At 42.4% G+C, this 19,387-nt stretch overlaps 1 protein-coding gene across 4 annotated transcripts in view; it reads right to left on the reverse strand.

Annotated features, from left to right (window-relative positions):
• TSHZ2 (teashirt zinc finger homeobox 2) overlaps positions 1-17,506 on the reverse strand; it is a 228,119-nt gene extending 210,613 nt beyond the window's left edge. For 3 of the 4 annotated variants that reach the window (XR_008452571.1, XM_054081328.1, XM_054081329.1), the window contains exon 1: positions 17,374-17,506. Coding sequence is in view for 3 of the 4 variants with exons in the window: in XM_054081328.1 (XP_053937303.1) it covers positions 17,374-17,413 (40 nt within the window). In the remaining variant the exon portion in view is untranslated. Of the gene's footprint in view, positions 1-16,711; positions 16,846-17,373 lie in introns of those variants that run through there. The other variant, XM_054081330.1, reaches the window with a different exon arrangement.
• Positions 17,507-19,387: the final 1,881 nt, after the last annotated feature.

Below are 19,387 nucleotides of genomic sequence, written 5' to 3' on the forward strand. Positions count from 1 at the left end.
GGGTGGGAGAGGCTGCGGCTCTGTCCCAGGGAACGCGTTTGGCATAGGCGGAAGTATCTTGTGCTCCAACAGCTGTCTGAGCCCTATGAACAATACTCTGTGCCACCTTCATTTAATCTTGATTTTATCTAGAAATTACATCCTGGAGGTAGGAAAAAGCAGACATCTTATAAGAACTGAGGTTTTTTTGCTGGAATCCTGGCTTTTGTTAATGTTGTACATACACACAGTTTACCAAAGACCCCAGCAAATAGCAAAACTTTTAGGACCGTGATGACCATGTAACCTTTTAGAGGTCACTGCAATGAGCCAGAAATCCTGAACTCTATTCTTGACCCTTCTGCTGAGTCATTAAACATCTCTGTGGCACAGCTCACCCACAGAGGAAACGGGGATAAGGAAAAAATGTCTGCATCATAGGGAAGGTGGGAACATTAGCTTGGGAAATTCTGTTATTTATATAGCATCCTGAAACCTTCAGTGCAGTATGAAGTATTTATATCTGAGCTATGGAAAACTTCAGAAATCTTCATCTGTCACTGTTCCTAACACAGCTGATGAAAAAGTGTTTTACAGTACTGTTACCGGGGAAATTAAGTGGTCATGTATCAAACATCAATCTATTTTTCATATATCTCTTCTACCAACCCCATCCCCCAAACCCTGAAACCCAGTTCCTAACACTTATTTAACATACATGCTGCCAAAGTTCCTGAAGAAAGTATACGATACAGTCTGCTTTAGCTATGCTGAAGGATGCACCAAGAAACTATGCTCTCCTATGCCTGTCTCTTTTAAAAGCCATGCATTATGGCAGGAACTTTTGTTGGAATCGCTGCACTTTCTAGTGTAAGGTTATGCCAGTTTGTCATCCTGCCAGTCCTGTTTTCTGTCTCAGTCAACCGGGATAAACACTTAGCCCTCCTTTTTCTTTTCCTATTACCACACCCCTTGCTTGTAACTGGTATAGATTACATCAGAAATTCCTTGCTGAGCCAGCTCTGCTAATAATTTTTGTTCTAAATCGCACAAAAATCTGTGAAACATAATCACGTCCACATTTTGGTCCACTGCAAATAGCCAGAAGATGAAATTAAATCTTGTAAAGAGTAATCCATCTCTTACTTGATCACTCCAGGACTAACCAAACAGCCAGAGTGATGGTTTACTGTGTTTGTGTGAACTCACGTCACATGCTGAGGCCATGGGCTGGGAATCTGTGATCTGCCAGGCTAGATGGGATTAGGAATCACTGTCGCATACGAAACATCTGGCTCACAATGAAATTATCTTTGAGGGGTAAGTTTATAAAGACACTTTCAACACGAGTAGGAGAGGAGTATTAAAGGGGCTGTATGTAACTGCACAGTTGAAATCAAATTCAATTATAGCTGAGAAAGCCACATTCGCAGCATTTTCAGTGAACTCTTTCCCTCAGTGAGCACCACACTGGTTATTCAGCCTCTTCAACACGAAACTTTATTGACTTCTGCAGACTGATTACTACTTAGGCCACATTTTTCAAAAGCAGACGGTAGCACAACTGTTCAATGCCACCGTGTGCCCAGCAGACATGGTTCTAAAATTACTGTGACCGCTCACAGCGATGGGCTGAGCGCTGCTGGCAGTCCCACAGAGCCCCACTGCAGCACATTCTCCCCACACACAGATCACGAGAACCACATGCACACACACTGCTAATCATCAGTGGGATTTTTTTTCTCCCCTTAGCATGGATCTCAGACCTCTGCTTTTGGAACACCGCTCACTTATGTCTTACAACGCATTTTTACCTAATTGGCAGAGAGAGAAGTAATTAAATTTAACAGAAAACAGGGCTTACAAATGAAGATATATTTTTTGAAGCCACTATTTCTATTACTTTTTATTACCTTTACCTATGTTTTATATGGCAAAGGGTCACAGAACGGATGCAGCTGCTAAACTGGGTGGCTCAGTAAATGAAGTCAGCTTCTGCAGAGAAAAGCAGAAGGAAGTTACAGGACAGGAATGAATTCACTTTAGAATCCAAATGAAGTTTTGAATCACTGCTGACTCAGGTAAAACTCCAATTTAATACAACACCTCTACAATATAACCTGTTCTAGATAAGGCAACAATAATCAACTAGCCAAATACACTCAGAAGAGAAAGGGGAAATTCTGAGTAAGAGTACCGAAATGAATCATTATTCTGAAAGTGTTTTTGTTATTATTTTTGCAGATGAATCTGAAAGCTCTAAGGACTCAATTAAGTTAACCACAGCCAATAAAGACGAAAAGCAAAATCAGGGCAGATACTTTCTGACTAGACACCATGGTGATGGGCACAGTAGAAATGAGGTAGATTAGATAGATGAACTAGACAGACACATCTAACTGTTCTCCAGTGCACTCATTTGTTTGACAGCCTGGAAAATACCAACATTCCTGGGATTAAATGAAAATAGAAAATTGCATTTTCGCTGTAAAGTATACACAGAACTTTGCTAAGTCAGTTTCTCTTTGTTAAAATAAACCAGGGCCCAACCACGTCCTCCCAGAGAGGCCAAAAGCACAGTAAGATAAATGAAACAATAACCAAGGCACAACCAAATGAAAGCCCTTACGTTGCTACCCTTTTACCTCAGGATATTAGTAGAGGGATATGACCTGAACATGCTTTGTTACATTAATTCTTCCTGAGCACCAAAAACGCTAAATACCCCACCTTATATCGCTGTCTTGGTATCACATTTCTTTTCTTCACAATTTCCAGCTACCCTATCTTTATGGGCTGCTCAAACAATTTGTCCTGTGGTGCCTTTTCTCTCCCCACTTTGTTCTTCCAGAAAGTAAAAGGCAACAAGTATCTTGGCTATAAAAAAATAAAGAACAATAACCACTGTGATTCTCACACTGTTTCTGGTACAGACGCACTGGTGTGGCTTTTGCTGCAGCTCACAGAAAAACACACGCATACACCATGGCACTCGGTTAGCACTCGTGTGCTAACACAACAGCAGCTCCACACCCTTCCCTAGTGCCAGGATGTGTGTGCCCATACAGAGCTCAATCTGGCACTATGCAATCTGGCAATCTCAGAGCCGGATCCTGCTCTTGTCCACTACTCCAGCTTCGACACAAGTGCCGGCTGCAGCCCAGGGAGCCGCGCAACATCCCAGTAGCACTGGGGAGAACAGATTCCAGCTCAATGTCACAGTTTTCCCCACACAACATCACAATCAGCCAAACACATTTGTAATCTACTGCAGCTGGCGTTTCTATAATTGATAGAGATATAAAAGCCCTTTTTGCTAAAGTTGTACTTTTGTATTTTTTTTTCTTGGGGGAGTTGTGAGAAAGTAGCTACAAAAAGCAAGCTTTAAATCTCAGATAATGTAGCTCCCGTTAGAATCCCTAGCTTAAAGCAAGTAGTTATGAGTTTTAGCGATGCAAAAAAAAACGGAGCTAAAAACAAACATTTATTTTACTTGACGTAGCAAAACAGTGGATTAAAAAGTTAAATCAATGCACCATCTGAACAGTTCCTGCTGTAGCTGCAATTTCAAATGAAATAAGAATGTTATAAAAACTCACGCATATTAGGCACATTTGGAAATGTCTCCTTGTAACTGTTCTTTAAGTGTTCTGTCTATGAGCACTAACAGGTCACTGCACAGGAAATGCAAAAATATGTTACATTTTAATCAGGCCATATAAAACACTGTCTAGAATGTTACACTGCCCTTGGGAATCGGTAGTAAGTAAGGGAACTTTTACAAAGTCCAGGTCACTCTCTCCATTACATCACTGTATAAAAAAATTATTATGTTTAATTATATAGATGTCATGTATTAGAACTTTGCTGGTTGTAGGATGATGGCTAAGAGATGCTTATTGCCTTGGAGAAACTCATAATCGCTCCCTTGTTCCCCCGTACATACTTTGTATATTGAAAATAGTGCACTTTAACAAAATGAAAATGTACCAGAACAATGAAAGAGGACAAATATAAAAGTGAGACTTCGTATACTCACTCTAACAACAAATTTCAGCCCTTTACACACAGACACAAATTGAAAATCTACCTGGCTATAGCACATCGGTGATAAAAAAATAAAAGAAGGGATTTTAGTAGAAATGTTAGGGAATGATTAAGGTAAAATGTCCCTAATCCAAACAAACGGACACCATGATGTTGATGGCATTATAATATCTCTCTGCCCCTCAACACACACTTCTTCAAATGATTTACCTCCCTTCAATGCAAACCAGGAGTTTGTAATATCTCTAATAAATGCACAAAACCAGTAAAAGAGTAACACAAGGGTGACTTCTAGATTAATAACCCCACACTTTAGTTATTTAACATACAAGTTCAGGAGGTGACACAAAACCACACAACATCCTAAAAGCAACCTGCTCCGCTCTCTCTCATCCTGGTTCAAGTTTTGTCACTGAATTCCAGACAGAAAGGTTTGATTTCTGTGAAAAATATCCCACGGGGCAGTAAACGAAACAGAATAAAAACCCCTGCCTCAAGTCAAGCAAAAGCCAGAGTCGCAAGGGCGCAGCACCTGCCGAAGCCAACGGCAGTTACTCATTCTGCGACACAGGGATCAGCCCTTTGCCATTTGCATGTTGCAGCATGAGAGGAGATCTCAGCCTAACAGGCCCTTTCTATCTAAACAGATTATCTGTGGTTGAAACTCCTAGCATTATTCTTGGTATTTTCTCCGAGCTGCTCACTTTTTGTACAACAGCATCGTCACCGCCAGTAATTCACACGCTCTGCTCCAGCCTACCTGCAGCTCCGCTCCCTCAGGTCCCACACCGACAGCTCGACACAGGCACCGTGCCCTTTAGAGACTGTTATTAATGCACATTCTAGGTGGCTTCCATAGACCCCTCGGTGTGCTACCTGAAATCTCCCCCGTGTCTGTTTAACGCTCACCGGTCAAGGCGTGGCGCCGAGCCTCGCTGCCCGCATCTCCTCCAGGCTCCTGGCAAGGAATCAGGACTTTCCCTGTTCCGATGGTGTTCCACACGGGCTGGCAACCGCTCCTGAGTCGCCTGCACAATGCCTCAGGGACAGGACACTGCCCTTTAGCAGGCAGGGGTGGGAGGTAGAGCTCTGGTGAGTTTTAAGCAAACCTTTATGCTCTTTCCCCTGGGGAGGGTCCCCTGAGCCCACCTCAGGTGCAGCCCTGCAGACCACACCTTCTCTCCCAGGTGAGGCAGATTAATTCCCTGCACACGTGCATTCCCTGCCTGCCGGGAAGCCAGGGCCTAGCCAGGCTCGGAAAAAGCAAGCTGGGGAAAAATGGGAAATACACATGTGGAACCACACTTACTTCCACCCAGGTCTTAATCCAGGCAGAAACTGTTCGATACACCCACTGCCACAGCTGATGCTCAATATCACACTCTGTGTTGACAGTGCAATGGAGTCAGGCACGCTTTTTTTTTTACCACCGTTTTCTACAGATCTTTGATAATTCTATGCTCTCTTCTCCTGTCCTTACCCTTGTTGGCCCATATTCTGCTTCCTAAATTTCCCTGCTCCCCATCTCAGGGCCTCCACCCCGGCTAAACACGCGCGACAGACCATCCCTGCCTTCTCCTTTGGCTGTTCAGCCCCACCGCTGCCTCTGCAGCAGGGAAAGCAATTGTCCTCCTCACCCCCAGCTAAAACGTATTTTAAGGGAATGTAACTGAAAACGAGAAATCAAGAACAGAGCATGCGTGGTGGACGCGGCATGTTGGAAAATGCTGTGTCACCCTGTAAAAATTCTTTGGCAACAGCAACTTTTAGATTTTAGAAGTTAGACAAATTTGGGTGGATTTTCTCAGGGAAAGCAGAAGATGTCTCTGAAAAATCTTCACATCACTGCCAGAAAGCATACTGGTCCCAAAGCTTTGAAACTAATCCTGATGTATGTTTTTTGGTTTTTTTTTTTTTTTTTGGCCAAAATAATATCCTACCCTAAATTTCAGGAAGAAGATTTTCAGAAAGGAAACACAGATTTTGATAATGGAAACGGTTGCTGTCAGCAGCTCAGAACTGGAAATACTTGAACCAGTACAAATGAAGCCTCTCAACAGATAACTCTAAACAATCCGGAGTACAGGAACTGTTGCTCCTATAATATAGATGTTATTGTTGCCGTGCCTGGGGCTATGCAGTACCTCAGCATCCATACAACGCTGCTCTCAGGGCCTCTATTTATTTTCTGATATTTTCAAGATCTTCCCTAAATTTTTTTCCTCTTTTCATTATCACATAAGAGAACTTTTACCACATGAAAGGGCTGCCAGGCAAGCGAAGGTGCTGAGCCCTGGGCAGCAGCTCTGGCTGCCTGTTCTGCCCCATCCACAGCACGTTGGTTCTCCACTTCAAACAGTCCATCCAGTTACAGAGATCACCAGACAAAAACAACAACAACAAAAAAAACTTTATAATTCTGAACACAGACAAGGTTGATGACTTAGTCTTTGTTATCTGAGCTGCTTTTTCTCACGCACAACTAAAACAGTAACTGTCTGAGGATACAAATCCAGATCTGAGTTCCTGACTGAGTCACAGGGGCCTCTGGCCTTAAGTCTTCAGTGCAGACTTAAAAATTGATAGGAACTCCTTTTTCATCATCGAGTATTCAGCTGCTCATTACTGATACACACTTTAATGATGTGCCCTTAAATTTTGGTCTGGTCTTTAAAACATAATTTCCTCAAATCCAATACAAAGTCCATTTGTGGATCCAAATTGTGAAACGAAGCCCCATAATTTTGTTCAAATGCTTTTTCAGTTATAAGGCACATTTGAAATTCAAAATCGAAGGAGTTTGCTATGTCAGGTGATGTTTTGTTAGCTTTTGACAAGAGAAAATATTTAATACTCTCATTTTTTCCTGCTCTGAATATTAGTTTAATTGTCACAAATAATTAAACGCTTATGAGTAAAAGACATCTTCAGACATTTTGACAATACGTATTAAGAGATGCTTTAAGGGAAATCTGCACAGATCGGCTTTTATTTGTTATGCTAAACGATGATGCATCCTGATTGCATTTGTTCCTTATTTGTGTGTGCAACAGGAGACGTACTGTGAATGATCTGTAAGGAATAAATGACAGTATTTGACAGGCTAGGAAATGTCTGGGCAAGGATACAGGATAAGGAACCCTAAAAGGGCATTGTTTGTGGAGGGGCAATGGGATAGAGACACTCCCTTCAATCTAAGGCAATGAAAGGCGGCAACAACTAAATTACAGTTAATAACAGTAAGAAATAAACATAAATTACGCATACAAGGCTCAAGCTCAAGGACTTTGGACCACTAAAATATATATTATTATATCAATTATCAAAGAGAGGCAAATTCCCATTCTGGGAATTTGCATACGAACTCTAATAACCTACTATTCAGAAATAGAGGCAAGCATTAATTTCCATATGAAAAGGAGCCATGGGAGAGCTTCCCAAGTCCCCAGCTCCAGAGAAGAAAGCCCTACCTGGTGATTCAGCACTGAACGTTCTTGCCTCCGTTTGAGAGGGTAGCAGGTGGTCTCCTAGGTATGGCAGATTAGCCCTATATTACCTAAGATTTATTCTGAGTTCCTGTCAATATAATGGCTCAAACGGCCATTCCTGAAAGGTAATATAGTGTGAAAATAAACATAAACAATCCTTAATGAATCCATAGGCTATTACTTGCATCATAATTCTTCTATAGGAACTACATACATCTCCTCTTTAGAAAAATAACGCTGCCTTTGATCAAGTCTTAACAATTCCTGTTTAAACCTGAGAGGGAACTGAGGAACATCCATGGGAACTGCTCGGTGCGAAAAGCTTTTGAAAATCAAGGTCTGTCTTTAGATGCCCATGCAAGGATTTAGTCTTCTAACATTAGAAGCTGACTTAAAAATATCAGAGCCTCCAACTTTATTACCAGAGACTTCCAACCACCTCTGGCAGTCTGGGTGGAGGAAAATTTGTATGTCCTGTTTAGTTGCAACTGTACTGGGTTTTGCATATTTCTCAGGGCAATTTACTATTTACTGTCAGAAACACAAACTAGATCCCAGGTCTGACAAAGAAATGTAGAATGGCATATGGGCGGAAAAGTAACCATAACCAAATTCTCTGGTCCTGAAACTTACCACTAACCAAAAACGCATGTCAGGATAATCTAGGGAAGTTAAAGAATTTAAATGATTCTGCTTAAAACTATTGCCTAGTAAAGCTCCCTTGGCTCGTTAACAGAGCTCTGCTTTCTTTCACTGAGTCCTCCCACTTTTGGGAGCTCCTGGACATGAGCAAAGTGTCGCCTCCTCTGTCACTGGGAGTTGCACAGAAGAGATGAAACTGCCTTCCCAGTTCCCCTCCCCGGATGATTCTCCGGCGCTTCTGCTCCCCTTTCTCACCCCAGCAGAAGGCATGTGGATGCCTCCAGCCCCCAGCCCGGCTTCTGCTCCTGGAAGTGAACTGCTGATAGAAATGTGATCTAGTACCTAGAGCAGGGAATTAGGAGCAAATGCACCTTGACCTTGAGCAAATCAGCCAATACCTCCTGACTTCAATTCGCTTTTCTGGAAAATAGGGGAAAAAATATTCTGCTTCACTGAGGTTATTCTGAGGAGTGCACAGCATTAGTAAGAAATCCTTGGAAGAAAGGTGCTAAATGTGAAGAAATATTACTCCGCTCCCTAACAACGCACACACATACGAGCAGGAACCATGCAGCTAATCAAAAGCACTAGAAAGCTTTTAATTTTTTAGCATTTAATGCTACAGATGATCAATATAACTACTTAGCTACTTTCTCCATACACATGTTAATTTAATGCTACTTGTACCGTGCTTATAAATGTTATGTCACGGCTGAAAAACACATAAAAAATTAATTTTGGTAGACCAGTGTACCAGCTAGCATAAGGTTATGTTTCTTCAATACAAAACTATACGTCATGAAAAGATCCAGCTCTTTTCTGTGAAGTCCACTCACGCTGCGGGAGGTAAATGGGTTCTTCCTATATGTGCAAAGAAAATTGCAGGTCTTACGAATTGTGGTGGTGATTCCCGGTGTAATTCACACAAAATAATTTATATATGGAAAATTCAAAGCAAAATCTTTCTAGCAAAAAGAGAAAATCCTTCTGTCCAAATGGAGGGTAAGTGACAGAAATAGGCTTGTTGCCTGCACATACCACACTGTACCAATGCACAGATTTTCATTCTGATCTCCTCTAGGCAGAATTTCACTAGAAAAAAAATCTTTGCTATCAGGGTATTGCAAAGAATTTAATTATTTTCATTAAAAACTAGAACCATGTGCTGCTCCTTTTGAATAGAAATTCTGCACCGATTCCATATAAACAGACCAAATATCACTTCAGCAAAGTTGCTCTGGGAATATTTAACGGCATTTTTTAAGTTATGAAAGCAATATTGAATGAGATTTACTACAATTTAAGATAAGTGGGTCTTAATTTTATATGAACAGAGAGACTTAAAAAGCACCCAGAAAGAGTTCTGATTATATTGCGCTGGAATATTAGGCCTTGTGCAAAATTGCCCCTTTTCTCTTTCAGATTCATAAAAACAAGCACAACAGGCTTTTCAATTAAATAAGTCTTTTGAGGGAGATGCAGGAAGAGCCAGAAAGCTCCTTAAAATTTTATTGCTTTTCGTCTTTGTCAGGTAGGGATGTGTATTAAAACAAACCTGTTCTTTCTACTACACAGTCCATCCTGCAAGTTCTTTCTTACTCTTTGACCTGCCAGTTTTAACGGTTTCCTAAATGGGAAAGGAAGGGTTGATCTGGATTAGTTTTCCTCATACACTCAACAGTTTTGCTTTTCTATATCCTTCTAGAGCTAAGGATGCTTCCCATAGTCTCTTTAGCATCATGAGTAACTTTAATGAGCCTCAGTATCATTAGATGATAGCAGTTTACAGAACACAGGGAGAAAAGACACAGAAAGCAATAAGATACAGCTATAATAGATACAAGCCATGGAGATGAAAGAAAGAAGTCAGCATCTCATTTGCATTAATACAATAAAAATAAAGCATTAATGTTGCTAGTTGTAAGGGGTTTTTTTTTCAATAAAGTTTAGACTGATTACAGCTGAAGAAAAAGACAGGCTGTGCATTCCTCGTAGGTCTCGCAAGTGTTTAGGCTTTAAAGAATAGTTACTGGCTATTAACTGTCTAGATTTAATTGCCACTAGAAACTATCTCCACAAAACTTCAATTGAAAACCACCCCTCAAGAACCAATGGTCTGATCTCTCAAAATTACTTTGTTTATAGCAATACAAATTCAGAGCTACTATTCACGTAACTCCACTCCATCATTACATCGTGTATTTTGCTTATTGGCATTATGTATGTACATGTCTATAATTATATACACAGACATACACCAGTTAATCATCAGAATAAGTCAAAAGCAATATTGCCAACCTTGTTTATCCAAAAATCACGAAGCACACCCTCAAAAATCAAGAGACGAGATGAAAATTATGAGATGTTAAAAACAGTCACTTTGAGAGTCATGACTCTCATGATCTCTAGATTTTTCTTCTAGGATAAGAACTCCTAGGCTGCATGTTTTCAAGCTCCTTAGTCCTCCAAAGCAAGGAGGTGAACATAAGTTTTCCTTTTAAAATGCCTATTAGGCACTTGCATAATCACCAGACTCCAGAAGCTGAGGGTTTACAGAAAATAAATACTAACAAAGGACTTCTAGTGGACACAACTCCTAACATCACAGGAATTTTAACACTTGGGCAAATATTGGTAAAATAATCAAAAACTGCTTTAAACAACTGAGCTTTCCAGCTTCTATCAATAAAAGCCATGCATCTCTCTTCCAGGCAGGTGCTTGTCTCCCCTTTTTGCAGGGATATACGTCTGCATACCTGAAAAGGATCTATTTCCAATACATTTGGAACTGTTTGTTCTATTTAACTGTGGAATTTCACAAACACTTAGGACCGTCGGGTGCTGCACATTATAAACTATGCATTTTTCACAATCTAATCTTGTCCTTTTGAAGCCATTCTTGTGACTTTTTTTCCCTAGGGCAAAGGGGGGGAAACAACTCTTTAAGGGAAACAAAGATTCTCTTCATTTTTCTAAATGAAATACTTAATGTAATACTTAGATCATAGGACCAGTTTTTCCACTTCTTTCTGCCTGAAAAATCTCACAAGGTAACGGATGAAAAGCCAGCAACAGTTAAAGAGGGATGTGTAAATCTAAAGGGAAACAGTGTGCTTCTATGATGCGTTTCTCCTTGAAACCTTCAAAAATACACCATTCGCTGTCAAGGTATTTCTGAGTTGCAGAAGCCGTTATTATAAGACAGTAAAAATGACTCGGTGCCCAGATCCAACAGCCTCAACTCAGAGGTCACTGTAGTGAGAAAGAACTGACTTTAGTCCCGAAAACTAAATGGAACTTTTAGGCTTCCGATTTGCAAAAGTGTCGTCACACACGTACCAGAGTTGTACACACTGCTTGTGTCTACAACATTTCACTGCACGTTAAAAAAGGGTTCTTTAAAAGACTGTATCATCTACTGGTATCAAGAAATGGCATTCAATAATTAACATAAAAAATGGAAACGTGTTTGAAAAGTGAAGTTAGTTGAGCAAGCAAAATGTCTCTGTCGTACAGCCTTCAGAAAAGAAAAGCATGCAACCCTTAGGTACAAAAGTTACAAGCAGAACCTTCCTTAGATTTAAAGCTTCAAGGTAGAATTCTGCCCCTTTCAGAGGCAAACATTAGGAAAGAAACATATATACATTCGATTTCGTAGCTAAACAGTCCAGCCTTATATAAACAGTCTTTACACAGGCCAGTTACCCACTGAGGCAAAGTGCTGAGTAAGAGCTGCAGAACTGGACCCACTCTCATGTAAATTATTGTAATTAAATAGGTAATGAAAAATCACTGCTCTTGCACGAATGAAATGTAAGACTTCAGCTGAGAGCGTAATGTGTTTCCAGTTGACTCCTGTATCAGATCTGGAGACAGATGAAAATGTCCCTCTGCTTGCATGAGCATATTTTAGAGGGAAAACTTCACAAAAATTTTCATTTTGCAGAGAAGAGGGGAAAACAAAGGCTTATTTTAGCAGTAAGGTCTGTAGGATCCCCCTTTTTAAGGCATAATATGGTACACACATGTCTCAACCCGAGAGGCATTAAATAGAATTTGAATCATTTTACTTCGCAGTTGCTAATAATACATCATCCAGTAGAAGAACCAGGTCTTATTCTCCCCTCCACTAGCTGACATGGTATTTTTTTTACATTTGAGCTCTTAAGATCTGCACAATAGCTTAACACAATAAGTGTTTAGCCTCTGGTTCCAACTGTAATTGATAGAGTACAGTTCCATTCCCTCTGCTGCTGCTAAGTTGGGAATTGCAGCCACAGCAACTGACAGCTTTTTTTTTTTTCCGCGGGTCTGGAGTTGCTCTCTGAGAGTGATGTCCTCATCGGGATAGGAAGTAAAATGACGGGAGAAAGTCTCACCCTGGCCCTGTGCTACAGAAGAACTCCAGGGACCTCTTCTAAGGGAAACAGTTACTTGAGGTGGGTGCTACTAATGAGAGCAAAAATCAGGAGGAGAAAGTGCCCGGAGGTACTACCAAAATCCTGCTGGTTTGAAGAAAACGGGCGTTTCGCTTAGAGAGCACAGAAGAGGGAGAGCGTTCACGCAAAAGAATTTCTGACAATGAATATGTTTTTAAAAGCGCTATAAAATTGTGTTATTTACTGATGGAAACATCTTTTATACCACAGTTGCAGGGGCTGAACTCTTGGTGAGTCCCGCTCTTTATATCCTGATAATATACTGTGGTTTGATATGTGAAAGTAAAATTGAAATAAGGAAACAGTAGCTAAAATGAACGTTATTCCAAATTGTCCCATCCAGGCCTGAGTTTTGACATGGAAAAAAATTACATAGCAGCTTCGGGCTTAGTAGCCAATTACAGAATTTACACAGATGGCAGCTAATTTTGGTGCCTCTTTAGTTGCAAAAGTACCTATTTTGGAATATATTTAATTAATCAGGATTTAAAGGCTCCTTTAGTTTGTGAACACCTTGGCTTTTTTTGTCATCTGTCAGCATCGTGATGTGCACAGTAACTGAAAGGTTCTGAGGCATGAGCTATTTAGGTGGTTTTGATGTGCACTTGCTTTTCTGGAGGATGTTTAAACAAAGCAGTGCTGCCATTTCTACAGTTTCAGTCAGTACTGCTCGCTTGGAACCTGCTTCTATTGCCACTATAATAAAGGATGCAAATAACATTCGGAAAGCCACAAAGGTCTTGGTTATTAATACACGTATACATTGCTTCCTCTCATCACAGAAACACACACATCAGACCCAGCCGGTCATTTACTCTGCTCTCTGAAGAAATAGAATTTCACTTTCTAAATATGTTTCTATCTTAAATAACCTCTTACTACTAAGGTGCAAACTGCAGCTTTAAAGTACTGACTGGTAACAGTCTCCTGCTTACAGATTTATGAGAACTCTTCCAAACTCAAAACTATGCTATTCTACAGCTCCACTAAACAAAATGAATGCGACTGATATCTGTTCCTGCTGTACTTTTCCAGAGCTTTGGTTCTTGGATAGCCTATTAGAGCTAGGAGGGAAAGAAAAGAAGAAATACAAAATTTCAGCCGAAAGAGGCGTTACGTCCACGTTCCTCTTTGGAGGCTTTAAAAAGGCAAACTAGCAATTCATGATCACAAAATAAAATATGCACATTTAAACAAGCTGCAGGGGAAAGGAGAGTTTAATCCACTGAAATTGTGTTTGAAAGCTATTTCATACCTCTAGGAATAAAATCTGAATAGCAATTCCGCTTTGCTCCCACCCTTTTTTCCACCCTTCTGCTAATATATTACCATTTGTTATGGCATCATTACAAGACTTCTGCCCCAGAGGTGGCTGCATTTCATTGAAGGATGAAGTACTTGCTGGGCCTGAGTCTCCTCTTACTCGCAGGAGCAGACAGTACTCGTTGCAACTGCACTGATGCTGCCACTAAGGCTATTTTTGATTTGCACCTGAGCAGAAGAAGAATCAGACCTGCAGTTTGAAAAGCCCTTTGTGAGTCACTTGGGTGAAAGCTACAACACAAATGGGTTGCTCATTGTAAACAGAAGTATGATACTAAAGCAGGCGCTGATACAAAGGGCTGTAACTATCTGCTTCAAGAATTATCGAAATGGAAATGACGATCTCAAAAAAGAATGACGATTCACAAAAGATTCGGCCCTGGACAGATCAAAATGCATTTGACATAGTTTTGGTGTTGACGTGAAATAAAGGGTCTTAAAAAAGTGTAATTTGAGATCAAAAATACCCATCATCAAACATAAATAGTGCCCCATTTGTCCAATTACACGACCTCATTTCATTACAATGGTCTGTAATATATTTCCTAAGAATACAAGGCTTAAAATTAATAATAGAAAAGGACAAAATTGCCATGTGTATTTCTCTAGATAGATTTTCATCTAGCAGCAGGACTTCACTTCTGATTCACTCGCTGGTTCTCTCTAACCTTTACATTATTCATTAATCAAACTAGAAACCTGCTTTCAAAGTCAGTGCATGGCAGTAATTATTTACAGTTGTGCATAGTATTTAATTTTAAGCAGTGACAAAAGCAGGCATGTCCAGAATCATAAGTCTTATCATTTTTCTTCCATTGGAGGTAAACTATCTAAAAGAAGCTGAAAGTTGCAAACTTCTCTTCAATATCTCTGCTGCCATCAAGACAAAATGCAGTGCAACTGATACCTTTGATCTTGCACGACTAAAAATAAATAAAAGTGAAAATTAAGTAATATATAATGTATTAACTCCTTTAAATAAAAGGAATAAGCAGCTTTGCTATCAGCCCAGATGAGCAATTAATTTCTTATTGCACAATCTGTCTACTGTCACTTTGAGGTATTTCTCACCATACAAACCAGCACCTCAGTATTATTCCTAAATATTAAAGTCAGTTTTCAGAACTATACACAACAGGCAAGTCTGCTCTTTGAACCCCTCCCTTACCCCCTACAAACACACAAATACAACTTCAGAGCAGAACTGTTGCAAATGTATAAACCTACTTCAAATCAGTTATGCTGGATGAAACCAGACTGCATTTGTAGTATTTTTTGCACCTGAAACAACATTGATCTGAGGACAAATATAATCAAAGAAAGGCACCACTGAAAAGCAATGCACAATTTATACTGAGCATAAGAAAGAAGAGATGTTATTCTGGTCATTCAAATTTCTACCTTGTCATTAAAGGTCTCAAAAATACTGTAGCATTCTGGATGAAAACATATCTTACTGTATTCTCAGCAGGGAAATTCCGGGAAACAACAACATGGGCTTTGCTCACAAAAATTTACTTACTCTGTAGCTTACATTTCTAAAAAAGAACAGGGTGCCCCTTCTACAAAATGATACTACACACACCCCCCAGTGAAAATTCTACTTTGAAAACAGAATAAAATGAAGGCTCGTACTCCTGACAGAGAGGAAAAAAGGAGCAATTCTAGCACTGTCACTGTGATGATCAGCATCCATGAAAAAATAGCTATTTATCCTGCAACTTGAAAACATCAATGCCTTATTCAGATATAACCTCTTTGTGAATAAAACAATAATAGGAACACTTCAGAAAATTATTCTGATACACATATACGCACTTCTAGCTTAACTATTATTTACGGTTAAAGGGGATCTTTTCTCGCAGGGAATCACAGCAGCAACCTGCATAGGTACCTTTGGTCACGTCCCAATAGGCTTTGCCTGCATACCATTGTCCTAAACCTACATGAAGATGGCAAAATATGTAACTTTATAGAAGTTATGCTTCTCTGAAATAACATTTACCTTTCAATGAATCCCAAGTACTACTTTTCAAAGTTTATTCAAGTATGCCACTAAACTTGCCCACACATTTTGTCCCACTTGTACTATGCTATATATGCTATACCTGGAAAATATTCGGAAGGGGGAGGAAAAATTAGTAAACAATTTTCAAACTAAAAACTTAAAATATTAGTTTTCTTAAGAGAACAAATCTGATGAAGGACACAAAGGAAAAAAAAGAAGGGAAAAAACCCGCCTACATTAAAAGCCAAACAAGATAATAATTGTGCATGTCTGGCTAAGAGAATCTAGAGGGCAAGCCTTACGTCATTGGCACTTGGGTTACCATGGTGAATGATTTATTGATATATATCAAGAATGAATAGATCAAAGGCAGCAAGATGACAGGTGATCAATCAAATGTCAAATCAAAGCTGGCAATCAACTGGAAAGCTGATTTTTCAGTGGGTGGGTCTGGCAGAAGAAAAATGAACTTCCATATTGCGCTTCCCAGAAACAAAACCCCACCACATTATTAAAAAAAAATAAAAAGCAATTAAGCAGCCCGGGAGAAAACTCTTTGAAAAGATTTACTGTACAGGCCTACTCATCTGTTTCTTTTTCTTGGCCCCCAAAAGAAAAAGAACACCCTACAAACGACAAAACAAAACACTCCCAAAGTTGCAAACTATTTTCTTCTTTAAAAAAAAAATAAAAAAATTGCAAAACCACTTGGCATGTGCAAATCTATAAACTCGGCTACAAAACAAAAGAAGGATTTGATTTGAAAATGTGGATTGTCTACTAACAGTCAGAACGTTTCATTTTATTTCCTGTTGCAATTTTCACCACTGATGATCAAAGGCTGAACTTCCCCACTGGGTTCATCAGCAGAGACAGTCCCTGTACTATTTCAGGCATACACAACGCGCACACACACACACACTCACCCGGCCAGCACTGCCACCAGGAACACGGCGAAATAAAAGATTAAACACACCGACCCACTTCGCGAAACACACGATTTAAAAGGAAAAAAAAAAAGAAAAAAAAAAAGAAAAAAAAAAGGAGGGGAAAAAAATAAAGAAGGGTGGATTAAAAAAAAAAGAAAAAGCTAAAGAGGGAAGCAAATAGGAGGCTGGTTTCGGATCGGGAAAGGGAAAGGGGAGAAGAGGAGCCGAGTGGAAGAAAGTTGGGGGTAAAGTTTAGCCAGGGCAGGATGGGAGCTCGGAGCTGGAGGCAGCGGGGACGGAGTGGAAGGGGACAGCCCATGGCAGAGTAAAGATCTTGGCAATAAGGGATGAAACTGGGCTTCACGGAGTTACGGAGGGAAAGGGAGGGGGAGGGGGATAAATAAATAAAGATCCAGCCCGGAAAAGCAAGGGTGACCCTAAATAATAATAAAGATGGGGGGTTAGGATTGGAAGGAGCGGAGAGACAGAGGCTGTGTAAGTGGATGGCTTCTCCTTACCTGCAGCCCGTTTGGGTGCTTGCTGTTTCCTCCTTGGCATCGCTCTACTTTCTCCAATCTCACTTCTGTCCCCAGATCCGAGAGCCCTGAGACGCTCCTGAGTCGTGTTTCTCTGTCTCTGCCTCTCAGCTGCTTTCCCCAACACCCCCCTCAATCCTCCCCTGCCCCCCTCCTTTCTACTTCACTGATAGGAACCTGTTTGGTTTTTTTATTTTATTTTAGCGATCTAGGTTTCTTTTTCTCTCTCTCTTTTTTTTTTTTGTTGGCTTTTTTTTTTTTTTTTTTTAACTGTTGCAACACTTGCTTTGCTTTGATTCAAACATCCAAGCTCAAGGAGCAACTGAAAGGCGCCCACAGTGCCAGAGAACGGTAATAAATAAATAACAAAATAGATATGTATATATTAAAAAGGCAGCTCTGGGTGAGGGGAAAAAAAAATAAAAAAAAAAAAAAAAAAAGCCTGTGGGGCTGTCTGCTTCCTCCCTTTCCTCTCCTCTCCTCCTCCTCCTCGCAGAGCTGTATGGCGGAGCGGTGTGCGCGGTGTGTGCGTGTGTGTGCGGAGCGCTGCAGGTTCCGTGCTGTCAGATGCCAGGCAGTGAGTGAGATGGGAGAGGACAGGGAGGCTTCGCAGGGAAGGAAATCTGCTGTTCACACACACACGCGCGCACACACAGACACGCGCACACGCGCACACACACACGCACACACACACACACACACACACACACACACAGAGACACAGGCAGGGCGAGGCGATGCCAGCAAACATCGATCCACTGAGCAAACTGAACATTAACAAACTCCTCCTCCGCGACCTGATGACAGGATGAAATTTACTCCGCGCAGACGGGCGGCACAGCAGTTTGTTAAAGGGACAGGGAGCGCCGGCACACGGACCCACCCACCTGGGACCGACGAGCCTTCCCCCGCACCGCGGCCCCGCAGCCCCGCACCGCAGCTCCGCATCGCAGCCCCGCACCGCATCGCAGTCCCGCAGCCCCGCACCGCAGCCCTGCGCCGCAGCTCCGTACCGCAGCCCCGCACCGCATCGCAGTCCCGCACCGCAGCCCTGTACCGCAGCCCCGCACCGCTCCGCAGCCCCGCAACGCAGCCCCGCACCGCAGCTCCGTACCGCAGCCCCGCACCGCTCCGCAGCCCCGCACCGCAGCCCCGTACCGCAGCCCCGCACTGCAGCCCCGCACCGCAGCCCCGCACCGCAGCCCCGCTCTGCGCCCTAGCTCCGCACCGCAGCCCTGTACCGCAGCCCCGCACCGCAGCCCTGCTCCACAGCCCCGCAGTGCATCCCTGCACCGCTCCCTAGCCCCGCACCGCAGCCCCGCACTGCTCCCTAGCTCCGCACCGCATCCCGGCACCGCAGCCCCGCACGGCAGTCCCGCACCGCAGCCCCGCAGCGCTCCCTAGCTCCACACAGCATCCCTGCTCTGCATCCCCGCGCCGCTCCCTGGCTCCACACCGCATCCCCGCACCGCATCCCTTTATCGCTCTGCAGCCCAGCACCACTCTGCATTCCCACACCGCTCCCTATCTCTGCACCGCATCACTGTACTGCATCCCTGCACTGCATCCCTGCACCGCATCCCTGCACCGCATCCTTGCACCGCATCCCTGCACCGCATCCTTGCACCGCATCCCCGCACCACATCCCTGCATGGCTCCGCATCCCTACTCTGCCTCCCTGCAGCACATCCCCGCACCACATCCCCATACTGCTCCGCATCCCCACACCACATCCCTGCACCACTCCCTATCCCCGCTCTGCCCCGCACCGCATGGCTCCGCGGCTCAGCACCACTGCCCCGCACCGCTCCGCATCCTGCACCGCCCCTGGAGTTTGGTCTCCCCGGGAAGGGCACTGCGGGGAGCACCCTGAGCACCAGGGGGGCTGCCGGGCGGGGGGCCCCCAGGGCAGGGCACCCACCTTCACCTGAGAAAGGCACCTCTAGGGTGTTTTCACCCTCATAACAATGATTTCTGGCAATTGCCCTGGTGTGCG

The sequence above is a fragment of the Cuculus canorus genome, chromosome 16, assembly GCF_017976375.1.
Source record: "Cuculus canorus isolate bCucCan1 chromosome 16, bCucCan1.pri, whole genome shotgun sequence".
Classification (NCBI taxonomy): domain Eukaryota; kingdom Metazoa; phylum Chordata; class Aves; order Cuculiformes; family Cuculidae; genus Cuculus; species Cuculus canorus.